Below are 18130 nucleotides of genomic sequence, written 5' to 3'. Positions count from 1 at the left end.
TAGTCCCTACAGGTGCCTCAGCAGGCAGGGAAATGAACTGCAGAGGGTGCGAATGAAAACTCAGTACAGATTTACCTTGTCAACCTGGATCCAAGTTTCTAGAGAGTCTGACAAGTGGTTTACTGTAGACACATTTAAACACAATAGAAATTGGGGAAAGATTTCCAGGCAACAGTCATTCCAATTCCAGGGGTGACTACATAGAAACTCCTTTACAAACGACAAGTGACCACGAGGATGGCTTCTATAGCTTCAGGGCCTAGGGTGTGGGGTCCCTGACCAAGATAGCATATAAACACATCTCCCCTACGGATGGCTTCTATTAACTGGGAGCTAAAGATAAAGGTCTAGGAAGAAAGAGTCTGGGACAAACATTCCGGGGGTTTTGGATGAGGCCTGACTCTATAGCAAAAGGTGGGTAAGTTCTACCTCTGCAGGTAGCAAAAAGGTCACCAGGTTCTGCTCTCCTGGACGGAAAGCAGCTCTTTCCCCCTGAGGAAACACCCCTGTGTGTTTAACATTCCTGGTTTCCCCAGTGATGTGTGGGCACAAGGACCTCCCCCAACAAGGGAGAAGGAAAAAGAAAATGTAACAAATTTAAATTGCCTTAGGGTTTACAGGACATTAAAATCTTTCTTCAAACGTTTCCTTGTATTTCTCTATCTATTTAACAATATTTGAAGTCTTCTATTTGTTAAAATGTATTTTTCATTTGCCAACCTCTCTCTCTGTCCCCCACCGTGTGTGTGTGTGTGTGTGTGTGTGTGTGTGTGTGTGTGTACACACACACGTGCCACTTAAGAGGACAAGAGCTCAAGAGCTGGATGGGATTGAACAGTGGCTGCCAGGCATATGAGCAGTGCCTCTGTCCACTGAGCACCTTGCTAGCCCCCAAAGGATTATTTCTCTTCCTCTGCATATGCTCAGATAAGATATTCAAACATATTCTCTATCTTTATGAGAATAAACTACAGCCTTATATCTAAGAAAAATTAAGTGAAAACACCAACTTCTTATTTAAGCGTCAATATTCACATGTTCCTTTTTGTGGCCAATTATGTTTCTAAACCTAGATTTCTCCAAGTACAGATGATTCTGTTCATTATTACATGAAAAATATAGTTATTAAAGAAATACTAATGACTCTCAATGCTTAGGTTAGAATATAAAAACAATGGGTTTGAAAAATAAACCTAAAAGCCTGTTGTAATTATTGCTCTGTTACTTTTTAAGCTTCTTAGGTTAAGTTGTATGACAAACGGGATTGCATCATCAGAGAGGCGAGTAGGTAGAAAGTGGAGGAAGCACACCAGAAGAATGCCTAAATCCGGTTGATGTGCCAGTGGGTGCTCAGGGTTTTCTTATCTTACTTTCTCCATGCTTGAAATTTTCTATAACAAAATTTCAGACTTCAAAGTAGTGCTGGACAGCAGCTGTGTGGTAAGGAGCTCCTTGCTCTTCCAGAGGCCCCAAGCTCAGTGCCAAGCAATCATGTTGGACAGCTCACAGCCATCTGTAATGATGCTGTCTTCTAGCTCTGTGGGTCCTGTTCAGGCAGTGCACCTGCACACTGTACACATAACACACATACCCAGGTGTACAAACGTAAACAAAAACATGTAAATATCCTTTAGACATCCAAAGAAACCCCTGATAGAATTTTTAAAAGCATCTTCCCTAAAACAAATCTCCAACACACAATTACTTTTGCTATTTCATTTTCAGTCAGTTGGGAAATCAACTCACCAATCTACAAGCATTGAAAAGGTATATGAAAGGCTACTGTCGCCACCTACTGGACACTGAGTTTGACTGCCTGATATAAAAACTTAAAAGTGTCTAGTTTTCACAAGTTATGAAGCTTGTCTCTCTTGTGTGTTACATTAGCATGCTAATTAATGTCATGCTACATTACCTTAACTACATGCCACTTGGTGAGAGGTGTACTGTTCAAAAGTGATCATCTTGTCATGTTCCTGTCTGTCTCACCTGACAACAGATGGTTCATAACTATCTGTAATTCCAGTTCCAATTCGACGCCCTCTTCTGGCCCAAACATGATGCAGACAAAAATACCCATATACATAAAATAAAATAAACATAAGTAATTTTTAAAAAAAATATTTTAAATTGACTTGTACTACAAACTTTGCAATCTTTTATAACTTGGTTAGTGAAATACAACATTGACTTTCAATCTGTTACTTGGGTTGGGATCACTTGTGGAACTTTAGAATAAACTGTTGTTGGTATGGAAATCAGAATTTCTTTTTAGTACAATCAGGGTTGACAGCCTTGGTAGTTGCCTGATGAGAAATGCAAAATTCCAAAATCAATCTCCTACTCCCAGGTGAAGACCAGTTATTTGTTCTATGCAAACCTTCTAAGTAATTGATATGTAAGCCAAAGTTGTGATTCATCAGTTTTAAAAAAACCAATGGGCTATCGGGCGTGGTGGCACACCCTTTAATCCCAGCTCTTGGGAGGCAGAGGCAGGCGAATCATTGTGAGTTTGAGGCCAGTCTGGTCTACAAAGTGAGTCTAGGACAGCCAAAGCTACACAGAGAAATCCTGTTTTGAAAAAACAAAAACCAAACAACAACAAAAACCCAAAAAACAGAAAAACAATGGGCAGGGGATCTTGAAACCATTTAAATGTTCAGCAATTGAGGGAATATTGCAATAAAGTAATGAAATGTTACTCATTTTCTGTGAGATTTGAATAACAGAAATGATTACTTTCAAACAGCATAAATGTGGGGCTAGAGAGATAGCTCAGCAGTTAAGAGCACTTGGAAAGGACGTGGGGTCAGTTCCTAGCACCCAAGTGGTGGCCCATAACCATCTGTAACTTCAGTTCCAGGAAATCAGATGCCCATCTCTGACCACCATGGGTACATGGTGTGTGTTTGTGTGTGTGTGTGTGTCTGTCTGTCTGTCTGTCTGAATCATACAATAAAGTAAGTAAATCTTAAAAATAAAATAAAATCCACCAGTATGTAGGTGTTCTTTCAATTTTCCCCTTTATCAACTGAAAATGTCAAAGGAATGTTGACAGGACAATTTTTTTTCTGGTCATCTCTAAGTGGTTTCTTTATGTTTATCAGTGTTCTAGATTTTTCCATACTAACATTAACACTTAGTCCATGACTCAGAAGGCAATTGGCAAAGCAAGAGGAGCTTTGGGCTCAGTACTAGAGCCCTTGCCTAGCATGCACACAGGCCTTGCATCCAGTCCCACATGTGATGGAAGTTTACAGGTGGACCAGGAGCTGCCCAGTTGGTAAAGAGCCTGTCGCACAAGCATGACCACAGAGATTTAATGCCAGCACCTGAAGGGGTTGTAGAGGCAGAAGGGGCCCTGGCTTGCTGGCCAGCCAGTCCGGTGAATCTATGAACTCCAGGATGAGACCCTGTCTCAAAAAATAAGGTAGAGGGCTACTGAGGAAGACACCTGGTGTTGACCTCTGCCCTAGACCCAAACACAGACACATGATTAAAAAAAAAAAAAATTACAGATCAAAACCAAACCAAACAAACAAACAAACAAAAAAAAAAAAATCAAAAGCCTGTGTTCTTTGTAAATTGAGACTTCAAATAATATTGAATCTTTGGGTTTCAGAATCCGCCAATTGTGGGAAATGGCTTCTCCGTCATGTACTATTTTTCACAATCCATTCCTCACCTTTCTCTTAGCTTTCACATCAGCAGTGCCCAAGAACCAAGAACCTTAAGTACTTTAATTCAATACTTCAAAAATGTGAAGCCTACACTACATGCTAAGTCTATCTCAGAACACATGAAAAAGCAGTGACTTAGCCTGATGGTTAAAACAGTGGCTAAGAAAGCGCAAGGCCAGGTGTGGCACACCTCTGTGGAGCTCGAGCAAGAAAGATCTCCAGCTCAGCAGACTGATCTCATTTGCCACGCTGGACCTCACACAAGTGCAGCTCCTTCTCCATGAGCATGCCATTTCCCTACTGAATGGCTATGAGGATGAAACGGGAGCTATAACACAGTCAATAAAAGATGGTCACTGTTAGTGTCTTGGCCTGCGCCTCTTATTTGGTAAATGGTGCCTAAACTTTGATTTTCCAGTGGGACAAAAGCTTTGTGAGGTGCAGAAGTTGTTCCTGGTTATTTGAGCTTCCCAGGGCACTAAAATTCTGGGGACTTGAAAGTTGCGGACAGCTGGGTTCCTGGAGCTCACTGGCCAGCCAGTCTAGCCACCTGGGGATCGCCACACTTAATATCCAAAAGTCACAGTAAAGAGTGGCTGAGGATGACACCCAACTTTCTACATGCCACAACCGCACCCCCCACCCCTCTGTCATACACACAGAAGCAAACAGCGTGATGGTGATCAGATGGGCAAGGAAGGAGGCTGCTTCGTTACCTCATATGGCCATGTCTCCCAAAGAAATGTTACAAAACTAGAAACTGCTTCTAGGCCTACCTTCTACCAAAATACAGACCACTAACGCTAAGGAAGAAAATGCAACAGGATCCAAGAGTAGAAAAATATAAACAACACCAACAAAAAATTAAAACAAAGGAAACATGACAAGATTTTTAGAAACTGACATTTCTTTCCTTATTTTTGAAACTGTTTTTTTAAAAAGTGTTAAAATTTACTTCTAAATGTACTGAACAAGAAAACACAGGAGCCAAACTAGAAATTATACAGTTTTATAGATTCCTCTGTTATTTCTTGATCCCACCCCCAATAATTTCACAGTACAACACTTCTAGGCAGCTTCTTTGGTTTCGGCTTCTTTGGGCAACAATGAGTCGGTCTTCAGGAGCAAACCTTCGCTGGTTGAACTACGAAGGAAGGCTCGCACCACAAACGGACCTAGAACAAAGACCAGAGCCGACTGTGACTTCCTCACTTAGATCCCTGCGGTCAGATACACACAGCCGGAAGAAAGCTTGCTGGACTCAGTTTCCCCTGCAGAGCGCTCGGCTGCTATCCCAGACAACTCTCTGCACGAGGGTGCTCCTGGAGACGCACGCTCACTGGTAACTCACTGCTCTCCTCCAGAGATGAGCACCTGGAATCTGTTCACTACAAAGCCCACAGTGAAGGGAGCAGGCGGTGACGTTCACACCGGACAGAAACGCTCTAAATAAAAGCAGTCAGCACACACGGTAACTCTGAGTTACCAAACAGCTGATAAAATTCTCCACAGATTACAAGACCCTTCCTAACAACAGTTAAGGGCTTCACCTAAAGTGGCAGCAAGAGAAAAACATGATTTTTAGAGAATTTATTGCCCATTATCCTTCTTTAGCTATCTCAGAAGAGCCAAGTTTCCTATGGAAGAAAAGGCTATATTCTGGATGAAAGAATTAACAAGTGGGCTATTCAATCACCAATGTGTTTACTTCTCAGAGATGGCAAACACAGCTCAGACGCGTGTCTTAGTTAACTTGATTATTACACTACTCACCTCTGGGCACCCAGTGTGCTTAGTGTGAGGAACACAGGCCTCGCTAAAGGCAGGGAAGTAGCTTGCGTTTCAGCCACCACACTGCTCAACTTAGTGACTCTCCCCATGGCAAAAATCACCCACTTGCAAAAGGTACCTCCTCCCATGACAAAAGCGCCTCCTTTTTCTTATAAAATAAATATTAAGAAGGCCAACTGGCTTCAAACTACTATTTCATACATGGCTTTCTCCCCAATTTAACACCATTGTACTTTAAAGCAATGAGTTTTCTTTTAAACCTTAGTATATTTAGCAGTAGAAATAATATGCAAATATACAAAAGCTTGGGGCATATTCTTTGTTACTGATAAAGAAGTCCTATTCTAAAACCTTATGGCTCATAAATAGGGTAATTAAAAATCCTTTGGGGGGAAATTTTATCTTACTTAAATAATCCCTGGAAACACTGTGGCTATAGTACTTGTACATTAACTCTTTGTCGTAATATTTCATATTTGTGAAGTATCACTGGGGTTCTAGAAAGCCTGCTCTCCCAAGCTACTCACCCAGATCCAGTGGTCTGTGTTTACAGACCTCCTTTATAATTGCTTGAAGATTGGCAGCTAACTGGTCACTTGGCATATCCAACTGAAAGAAATGGACACACAGACATCACAATTTAGTAACTGCATCCGCTTGTATTCTAGACAGTCTGTTTCATGTATTTACCTAATGCAATGACATATTAAGAAACTCTACTATAAAAGCAAACAAGAACTCTGTAAGCCTTTTAGAAGAATTTACACACCTTCATATATTTATATATCAAGAGTTGCTTTATAGAATGTACCATAGTGAGCCATTTTTAAGTTTCCTATGAGGATCTACAATTTTCAAGTAATTCCCCCAAATACATCACAAAGACACATACAATTCACTCATCCCTCAACTAGGGACTTCTCTCTTACTCACGTGTGTGTGTGGAGGGGGGTGGCGTGTAGTGCATCTGTGCACACGTGTGAGTGGAAGCCAGCGGTCAGTGTTGGACGTCCTCCTCCACTGTGCTCCATCTTGCTCTTTGAAACAAGCCTCTTGATGAACATGAAGCTCATCAGTTTGGCTAGGCTGGCTGGCCAGCAAGCTCCAGGGGTCCTCCTGTCTCTGTCTCCCCAGTGCCAGAGCTATAGACATGTGACGACAGGTGTGACAACAGGTGTGACAACAGGTGTGACAACAGGTGTGAGGACTATGTGTTATACTATTTATAGCATACAAAATATACTCTTAAACTTTGTAGATCATGAAAACTTGCTCAAGAAAAATGCCTACCAGTACACAAAAAACTGGAACCTCTGCTTTCAGGGTCTTCGGGGATTTCTGACTTAAGAAAAAAAGTGACGAGAGAAGAAAGACTTCCGAAGAAACAGGACCCCTGGGCCAGTGTGAGACTCACTTGACTAAGCTTGTCTGGATATTTTGTAGGATTATGGATTGCAGTGGCAAAAACTATTTCTACCTCTTACAGAGAATAAAAAATTTAAAAACAAAACACACAAAAGTGAGCTTTAAACAATGCATAATCCTTCCACTACAGCCCGTTACTGTACTCTACGTGTGATATGAGCAAACTAAAGACAGAGTCTGTTCAGAACGGTGACTTTACACTACTCCTCAGAGTCACTCTCTGAGAGGCTTTCAGTTTCTAGTTTTTGAAGTGAATCACTAGACAAGAAAAGCTTTGACGCCCCATTTTGCTGGCTCAGTTTTCAGTCTTTTTAAATTTGTGTGTATAAAGCAAAGTCTCTGGGCTAAAAATTATCACAGACAAAAGAACAAAATGTTCCACATACACATGGCACACACTGTAAGTAAATAGTATGTATCTTTAAAAGAACAAAAATCATAAGCAGTTTTCCAGAGTGACAGTTTTACATAAAGCACTTTTAAGGCAATAGAAAGCATACAGTATCATACCTGATACCAATGTATATCATTGAGTTTAAGGCAGTTTTACCTCTGTGAAACCTTTTAGAGGTCAACTTATTATTTTTAAAGATTTATTTATTTATTATGTATACAGTGCACATTAGATCACATTATAGATGGTTGTGAACCACCATGTGGTTGCTGGGAATTGAACTCAGGACCTCTTACCGCTGAGCCAGCTCTCCAGCCCTCTGAACTTATTTTTTTAATGAGTAAAGACTGAATGAATATAGCTACAGTATAAATGTATTAGGTACCTAAATCCTGCTAAGGGAAACGATAGCACGCCAATCTGAAAAGCTCCTTGATGTATGCTGATGCCTTTCTGGTGAAAACATACTGAATAGTGTTTTTGTGATGCTGTCTAGAGTCATCACGTCATGATATAAGCACTACAGTGAGGTATATGACCATTCTACATTTTACAGGGAAATTAAGATGGTATAATTTTTAACTAATTTAATATCCCATTTGAAAGTATTATGACCAGTTATTTATTATCTGATTATTTCACAGTGTGTTGCATCCATGTAGCTTCTCCTCTCCTTCTCTCTCTCCATGTATGCTACAAATCTGGGTCTGTGAGATGACTCAGCAGATAGACACTTAACCCCCAAATCTAATGACCTGAGTCCAATCCCCAGATCCCACATTGAAGAAGAAGAAAGCTGACTCCAACATACTGTTCTATGACCTCCACAAGTATGCTGTGGCATGTTTGTGCATGTGCACATACACAAACACACACATATAATACATAAGTAAGTATAATAAAATTTATAGATTTTTAATGCACCTTAAACAAAAGGGAACAAAATCAAACAAAAGTTTGGCTGCATTTTCACTTAAAAGTAGCTTAGCAGTTAAAGCACTGGCCACTCTTCCAGAGGACCCAGCTTCAATTCCCAGCACCCACATGGTGGTGTACATGCAGCTGTGACCACAGGTCAGGGAATCTGATGCCCTTCTGGCCTCCGGAGCACTGCAGACATGTTGTACAAAAGCCTACCCAAATATAAAGTAGGAATAAGTATTTTTAGAGTGGCCAGCTTCTGTGACTAAAATGTTATACTGCAGTTCTGACAACAATCTGTAGTCTTCAGGTGACTGATCACCTGTAACTGGGAACTGCAGGGGACCAATGCCTTAGCTAAGCACTTTTAACCATCTGACCTCCCAAACCCCTCCACATACAATACTGTAAAATTAAATCAAGTGTGGCTTAACAGAACGCTTTTGCTTTCTGTGACCCCTGACAGGGTAAACTGAGGAAAGGAAGGTTGATACATGTTTCTACAGTAAAGCTGTTAGAACAGTAATTGATTGCTTAACTCCAGTGAACGGGATCTTACTTTGGGTTAAGCTCTTAAGCCTCTACATAGAGAGACTCATTCATTTCTTCTAAGAACTCTATGAAACATATGATTATTATTATCCCTGAGACTCAAGAAACCAATCATTTTATCCAAGAGTATGTACAAGTCAGGATTGAAGGCACATTACACAGTGCCAGCCCTGGGGAGGCTGAGGCTACAGCATCATTAGTTTGTCCTACACAGGGATTCTAGGCCATCCTATACTACGTAGTGGAGCCCCAGTTTCAAAAACAAAGTAAAACCAAACACCACAAGCACACACATGTGAAGGGGGCCCCGAAGCCACATGTCTTAGTCTATATGGCAGGCAAGTATTGAGGAAAACCCCCTCAACCCCATCACTTATTGGCTTGTGATCCCAGCACGGTTATCATGTGCTAGTGATCTGCAAAGCAGATGAGTCTGCTGTAAGCCAAGGAGGGAATAGGGAACTACGTGTGCAGCACCCAAAGGAAAAGACCGTGCATTTAAGAGGGACAGTATTAAGTCTGTCTCATCCATCCTTTACTGTCTTCCAACTGTTCCGATGTTATCACCATACAATTGAGAGAATTCATGTAGCCTCCACTCTTGTCAAGCACCATGCTAGGAAGTAGGAACAGGAGGTGACAAGGATACAAATGGCGCTGAAAAGGGACTTACAGTTCAGTCACTATGTGTCTCCCTAATTAGGTGAGTAAGTACCACAAGGGCAGAGAGGAAGATGTGACTGATATACATCACAACAAAGCTGAGTCTTAATGGATGAGGAGTTTTGAAGGACAAAAGGGATGCTCTAGGCAGAGGGACCGACAGGAGGTGGATCACGTGACAAGATCTAGAGGCCAACATGACTGAAGAGTGGGTATAAGCGCTGATGTTCATGCCACTTAATTCAGGGTGTGCAGAAGTGGAGGACTGTCATTCTAAAGGCACAAGCTAACACTTAACACAAGAGCTGTGGGACTGCTGCCACTCCAAGTCTTTATTTGTCAACAACAAGTACCAACTTGGACTTGCATGTGAGAGATAGTTTCTAGCTTTAAAACTCCAGCAAACCCAAAGAAACCACTATTTGGGCTCAACAAAGTAAGTCTGGGCGTGGTAGTGCACGCCTTTAATCCCAGCACTCGGGAGGCAGAGGCAGGTGGATCACTGTGAGTTCGAGGCCAGCCTGGTCTATAGAATGAGTCCAGGACAGCCAAGACTACACAGAGAAACCCTGTCTCAAAAAACAAAAAACAAAACAAAACAAAACAAAAACCCAAAGTAAGTCCAAGGGCCAAACGTTAAAACTGGTCTTCAGGCTATACGTGGAAAAGTTAGGAAATAGAGAATTAGATATTAATACAGTGGTTTGAGATTGCTTGCAAGGAGAGTTCAAATCAAAGACTTTGGGATTTATCTTACCAACAGTGAGTGGGAATTTAATACTGCTAAGCAAATGAGTCACATACCTTATCTGCTTTAGAAGGAATTCTGGAGGACGCATATAAAAAACCAGACTTGGCGTACTCTCTCTGTAAATGGTAAGACAGTAAATATGTACGGCTTTGTAGGCCATATGGGCTCTGTTACAACTGCCCAGGGCTGCTTCTGGGGCAGAACAGAAGTTAAAACAATACATAAATGAGTGCAGCTGTGTCCCAACAAAACTTTCCATATAGAAACAGGTGGAGAGCTGGGCTTTGCCCAGAGTCCACTTTGCTGGTCTATGGCACTGACCACAGAACTGAGAGACACTGAAGAAGTGATTGAGCAAAAGCGACCATTGCTTTCTTCCAGAGCAAGAAAGAGTTTTGTTTGTGTCGTTTTATTTAAAAGAACACTAGACTAATTTTTAATTTATATTTTTAGAACACTTTTTAGGCTTTTTATCCAGTAGACTTTTAGTTTATTATTATGTGTCTGTTTTGTAGATGAAGCAAAATATGTTTTGTTTGGCTAAGAATTGCATTGCAATTTAAAAATGACAGTAGAAAAAATTCCTAGCAACAGTTTCAACAGCTGTTATAAATTTTATGCATGCATTTAAAACAGGTTCTTTGGGGTTGATGACAGGGCCCAAATCTAGAAACAAAAATAGAAATGTAGTATCATACGTTCTACATTTAAGAAATATACCAATAGTTAAGGCCGCCCTACTGTCTTCTCTATCAATTCCAAGTAGAATCAGAAGCCAGGAGAGATGGCTAAGGCTCCAGACACCTCACTTGTAGAGATTGGGGACCCCTGCAAGAAGAGGACGCTGCTGGTAGCATGTGATATGTGGACTTCAAACCATTAAGAGATGTTCAGAAAGCACCGACAATCCAACAGTAAATACTCCCAGGTACACAGAAGGCTCCAGCCTTCCCCTTCACACACTCTGCCAGGTCTAGCTATACCCAGAGCCCAGAGGAATTAGGCCTGAAAGAGGCACTGTAGCCAAAGGGAGCTTAGGCCCATGTACTCCAGGAGAAGGCTGAGAACCCAGGAACTCCCTATTTCAGGTCACTAACATCACAGAAGCCTGGCATTAGACCGGCATTTGAGCCTGGACTAACTGCTCTTTCAGCTAGTAACAGCCATTAGAGCCTTGATGGCTGCTTGTGCCTAAAGAGAGGAAGTTGTCCTGAACACAGCTGGAAGCAGTGAATGGGAAAAATATTTCACGTTTTCATTTCAGTAAATGCAGACTTCTTTTCAATAAACTACTCATTTGTACACAGACACAGAATATGTTCTGTGTGTATGAGAAATGAAAATTTATGTTCATAGAGGCAATTTCATAGCAAGGAGACATTAGCAGCAATCTAGTACCCAACAAAATGAGTAAGGCTGAATAAATTATGATATATCTATCATAAGAGACAATAAAACAGCTACTAAAATTCTATGCAAGAATTTTTATGACATAGAAAAGAGCTTAAGCCACAGTGTTAAGGATACCAAACTCAGTACGTAACAGGAATACAGAAACCAAAATAGTGCATGCATGGAGAAAGGACAATAATGAAAAGTGTTAAAGTGTTTGTTACCATTGATCACAGGAATTTTGAGTTTTCTTTGTATTCTTGCCTAGGCGATAATTTTCTAAATACCTTCCTATATACATATATTCCCACAACAAACAACTGGCTTTTATTCAGTATTTGAAATCATAAAACTCAGGGGCTACAGAGGTAGCTCAGCAATTAAAAGCACTTGTCCTTCAGAGGAGCTTGGTTCTGTTCCAAGAACCCACACAGCAGCTTCCATCCTCACCTGGTCTCATACACACAGTTTCTCTCCTATGACCACATTTCTAGAATCAGAAGTGCATAATGTGCTAATTCTATGTAGCCGTTCAAGGAACTGACTTATCATTTTGGTAGTGATTGAAGCATTTCAAATTCTCAATTCTCACTAGCAACATGGAAGACTTGCAGTTTCTATACATTTTCACCATTTATTTTACACACTTAAACACACACATACACTAACAATAGCTATCCTAAAAGTGGTGAATTGGTGTCCCACTGTGATTTTAACCAGTACTTTCCTGATAGCCTGAATGTGTCTTCATTGGCTTTGGTCATTTATATAGCTCACTTTAAAATGGAGTCACTTAGAACTCTATTATTTAGTTGCGAATTTTTCTCTATATGTTTTAGAGACAAACACTGTATACATGGAGGTTGCAAATACTTTCTCCTTTGCACTAAGCTGGTAGTGCCAAGCATTAATCTTTATAAAATCAAATTTACTCTTCTTTTTTTGTTTGTATTTTTTTGTATCTGTCATGTAAGCTTTTGAGATTTATCTGAATGTTTGTGTATACCAACAGTTTCTAACTTTTGATTACTGAATAGTGTTGTACTGTATGAAATTACCTGAAGGTTTTAGTCCATCTCAACAGGACATGGGTTTACAGTTACAGGCTGAGCACCGCTGATCATAAAACCTCAAGTGTGGAGCTGGGTTTGTAGCTCAGTGGTGGAGGTAAGTCTCAACAATCATACACAAGGCCATGAATGAAATCTGAGGCCCTACCTAAACCCATCATGGCGGTCCCTCTCTCACAAGGGTGAGTCCCAGCATTCACAAGATGGAAGCAGGAGAGAGAAACAGGAGCTCATAAACAATTTCAGATGAAAAGTTGTTTTTAGGCCACTCTGACTACATACAAAAGACTCTGTCTCAAAAACAGTAAAATAAAATACATTCTCCTTTTGAGACAGAGACAGACATGCACAGCAGCCATGGACTCAGCATGTGGCCTAGGCTGGCCTTCGGCTCTCAGAGACTCTTGCACAGCGCTGTCTCTTGAGCGCTAGGATTGCAGGTCAGACACCTTCACACCCAGCTAAGAGATTAGAAACCTTGGAGCACAAAATGATGATGCTTTCCATTTTGCATTTTGGAACATTCTAGATCTTCAGGTTACGGAAACTCATCTAGTAAAGTCTCCAAACACTCCTAACTTGTTAAAAACAAACAAACAAATAAATCCTGCTGGTTGTTAAGTATTTCAGGTTAGTGTTAAGATATCTGTGAACTGAGTTTTGCGCTCATTTTAGAAGGCTTATTTCTGTGGGTAAACCCCTGTGGAGACCAGCTGTGCAGCACTGCCTGCACGTGGCTGGCTCTGGAACACAGCGCCACGCTGCTCTCCAGAGTGGCTGCCCTCTGCTGTGAGCCCAGCACAGGCGCTCTTACTACTCCATAATCATGTTAATTTCTTCGAGATGCTTCCTCCTTTCCTTCTGGGACCCCACTGACAGGAAACTTCCATCTTTTGTCATTGTCCCACAAGCTCTCCTTTTTCTTCTTTTTTCTTTTTTTTTTTTTGGGAGGGGGGAGGGGGTCTTTCATCTGTAGTCCCCATTTTTATCTTCAGGAGTTCGTATAAGCTTAGGCCACACTCATGTCCACTGCCTGGAGTCAGGCTCTGCTGAGAGCTGGCCTGACAGGCATGGGAGGAGACAAGGAAGGCCACTGTCAGCTTGGTGCTCCTCCAAACTGCTCCTGTGCACGCAGCACTCACTGTCCAGGTGTCCTCGTAGCTGCACCCAGTGGGAAAGGCAGTGTGTACTACAAGATGAGACCCTCGCAGGCTTATGTGCACGTACCTAATATTTTGGGGTGGCAAGCTTTTTCAGTAAAGGGCTGGATCATATTTCAGTCCCAGACCTTCAGTTTTAAGGGTCATATATGATTATTATTTTTGAATTTGTTAAGAGACCACTTTTTAGATTGTTTTATTTTTTAGGTTATGCATCAATTTGTGTGGCTGTGCGGCTATGTGCACATGAGTAGGGGCGCTCCTGCAGACGAGAAGCATTAGCTCCCCGAGAGCTGAAGTTACGAGAGCTGTGACTACCCAAAGTGGATGCCGGCATCTTAGGGGAATATAGCCTCTCCTCTGTCTTAGCAGCACACCCTTGGAGAGCTCAGATCTACTGCCGACATGCTCTGCCTCCTGTACTTTACATTCTAGGATACATTTTCTTCTCTTTATAATCTCATTTATGATGCATACACTGTACTCCACTAAAAACAGTACAAGGAAAAGCTAATTGGCCAGAGAGAGTGAGGGGAAAGAAGAGGATGTGGCAGTGACCTGTGAGCCAATGGCTTGCTCCCTTTCACTGAGACACTGATTGTATCTGACAAACAATATTCCTTGCTATCTATCTGCTAGTTTAATGTATGGACCTAGTTTCTGTAAAAATAAACCTTCAAATTCCAAATCCTACAACATTCACACTGTGTTGAACTGAACTCCAACACGTTAACTTTTCCTGTTTAACCAGTTCACTGCCCTGAGAGCTCTCGTTTCAATAGGAGATCTGACCGTGTTTATGTCCCTACCTTACACTTGTTTATTTTTGTTATAGTACACTTCAGCTTTTATCAGATGCCAGAACAAGAATGTTCTTGCCTCAAGACATCTCACTATTATATAAACAAGCAGAGCAATGCCCATGAACAGATCATGTCTACAACTTCAAACATGTCTTTTGCTTTAAAAAGAAAGTAAAAAATAGCACATCAAAGGTGCTACCTCTATACTACACAGTTCAAAGCTCCAGATACATTTGAAACTCAGACAAGACATATACTAGTTAAACCAGGGCTCGACATCCTCTGGGTAAACAGATTTCAGTCGTCTGCCCTCTTTCTTTTTTCACAGAAAACAAGCTTAGGTTTGATTATAATCCATTATATAAATACATTAAAAGCATATTCTTCATAATTTCATCCATTTCTAATAAAGTTTTTGCAATTTATTCTTAAATATTCTAGATTTGATTACTAATTCTATAACAATAAATCAAATAAATATAACTTTTGCAGTAAAAACACAATTGCATTCATATTTTTAAAATCCTTTCCTTTTGTTCTTTTCAATTTTTTGAGGCCGAGCTTCATTCTGTAGCTTTGGCCGTGCAGAAGCCTCTGATTCTCCTCCATCGACCATCTAAGCATGGGATTACAGGCATGCACCAGCATGCCCAGCTCAGGTAATTTCTTAATAATATTTTATTTTCTATTATAGACAATTTTATGTGCATATGTGCGTATATGTTCAGGGGTGTGTGTACATATGGGCTTCTGTGTGGAGGCAGTCAATGTTGACTGTCTCTTTTAATCCTGAGCCTGAAGTTCAACACTTTGGCAAGACAAGGTAGCCAGAGCCCCAGGAGTCACCAGAGTCTCCAGCTCCCTGCACTACAATTACAGGCATGCATCACTATGTCAGTCGGCTCTATGGTACTGGGGAACTAAACTCAGGTCTTCATGCCTGTACAGAAAATGTTTACCAACTGAGCCATCTTCAGATCCCCAACTTAACTCAACTGTAGTCCACTAGTAAGAATCTGTCTAGCGATATAAGAAAACAATGGAAAACTGTGACTTGCTACAGGAGTAAACAGGCATGGCGTCACTGTAATCAAAGCTGGCTAAATGGCACATCACCCAGAAGGCAAGATCTACTGTAAACTATGAAGTAATACAAACTTTATACTCTTTCACATGCATTTCCCCATAAATTTAATTCTTTCATGTCTTTTTAGCATGCTGTTGGACAACCAGAAAAGAGAACAGTACAAGTGGAAAAAAGTAGACAAAATTCAGAAGGTTATTAAAAGTGAAAAAAATGATTGAGAAGAAGAAAGCTAAATTTAATATAAAGCTAAATAATATAGAGCTAAAATAAATACAAAAATTTATAAATTATAACAATTATATTTAATGTCAAATAATTCTCAGAGTACCAGAAAGAGCAACTATCTCTTCTCTGGAGATAAAAGTTACAAAGAGAGCCAGTATAAAGCTGGTTCTTTTAGTCTCCTCTGAGCCAGAGGATGAGGCCTCGCTACCCATCTTGAGAACTAAAGACAAAGGGAAAGGGTACAGGGGAAAGGAAAAGGAACCTCTCAGCCTTTCCTATATGTGATATGCGTATGGGGGCCACAGTCAAGGTTCATACGTTCTAAATATATGGGACATGCACTTGGGGGGCCATAGTGAGGGTCATACATTCCACATATATGGAATATGCATGTGAGGATTAGTTATGGGACCTACATACTATAAAGACAGAGGGTTTTTTTAATCTATTTTATTGATGAATTTGCCTCTATTGTGTAAACACTGATATACAGTAGGCATGCAGTATGTAGTAAGTTAATGGCTAACACAACCACTTGGTCAAGAGAAATGCGTGTACAAATACTCTGCATGCATTCTACGGTCTACTGTAGTCCCAAAGGCATTCACTGAGGTTTACTGAGCATTTCCTATTAAGAGCCAAGGCTTTTACTATATAGAACTGTCTGGGGACATATCCTAAACATATTCACAACTCCAGTGTCAAAACAGTTCCTTGCTTTGTGTCCTAAATAGCTTCTCAGAACATCTGAGCACGTCTCCTTTATGGATTCTGTATCACCCAAGCCTTTTCTTCCTCAGAGCCTTCATATCTGTTCCCTCACCCAAGAACACCTTTTCCCATGACTTCATAATCTCCTCTTTTAAATCAGCTTCCATGAAAATGCCACCTCTGAGGGATGGATGCCTTTCCTAACCAAACCCATCTGAATAACACACCACACATGCATACATACCACACACAACACACATACCACACATACACCACACACACACTCACACACCACACACTCACACACCACACACACTACACACACACACACCACACACTCACACACCACACACACTACACACACACACACCACACACTCACACACCACACACACTACACACACACACACTCACACACCACACACTCACACACCACACACACTACACGCACACACACCACACACTCACATACCACACACACTACACGCACACACACACACCACCACCACATACCACACACACTACACGCACACACACTCACACACACACACACACACCACACCCACACACACACTACACGCACACACACCACACACCACTCACACACCACACACTCACACACCACACACTCACACACCACACCACTACACACACACACCACACACTCACACACACACACACTACACACACCACACCACACACTCACACACCACACACACTACACACACACACCAACACTCACACACCACACACCTACACACACACACCACACACTCACACACCACACACACTACACACACACACCACACACTCACACACCACACACACTACACACACACACACCACACACTCACACACCACACACACCACACACTCACACACCACACACTCACACACCACACACTCACACACCACACACACTACACACACACACACCACACACTCACACACCACACACACTACACACACACCACCACACACCACACCACACACTACACGCACACACCCACACACTCACATACACACACACTACACGCACACACACTCACACACCACACACTCACACACCACACACACTACACGCACACACACCACACACTCACATACCACACACACTACACGCACACACACCACACACTCACATACCACACACACTACACGCACACACACTCACACACCACACACTCACACACCACACACACTACACGCACACACACCACACACTCACACACCACACACTCACACACCACACACTCACACACCACACACACTACACACACACACACCACACACTCACACACCACACACACTACACACACACACCACACACTCACACACCACACACACTACACACACACACACTCACACACCACACACACTACACGCACACACACTACACACACACACTCACACACCACACACACACTCACACCACCACCACCACCCCTGCTGCTGCTGCTTAAGCACACACATATTTTATGTAGTATCGATAGTCTCAGCATACTG

General features: G+C 41.6%; 1 protein-coding gene across 1 annotated transcript in view; it reads right to left on the bottom strand.

Annotated features, from left to right (window-relative positions):
- Positions 1–4706: 4706 nt before the first annotated feature.
- Mrpl1 (mitochondrial ribosomal protein L1) overlaps positions 4707–18130 on the bottom strand; it is a 53360-nt gene continuing 39936 nt past the window's right edge. Inside the window, exons 8-9 of the mRNA XM_051170180.1 lie at positions 5999–6080; positions 4707–4855 (exon numbers count right to left, since the gene is read on the bottom strand). Coding sequence (XP_051026137.1) covers positions 4749–4855; positions 5999–6080 — 189 coding nt within the window. The 3' untranslated portion in view covers positions 4707–4748. The remainder of the gene's footprint in view (positions 4856–5998; positions 6081–18130) is intronic.

This window comes from Acomys russatus, chromosome 28, assembly GCF_903995435.1.
Source record: "Acomys russatus chromosome 28, mAcoRus1.1, whole genome shotgun sequence".
Taxonomy (NCBI): domain Eukaryota; kingdom Metazoa; phylum Chordata; class Mammalia; order Rodentia; family Muridae; genus Acomys; species Acomys russatus.
Note: the sequence above shows the minus strand (reverse complement) of the source record. Positions and strands in the feature narration are given on the sequence as shown.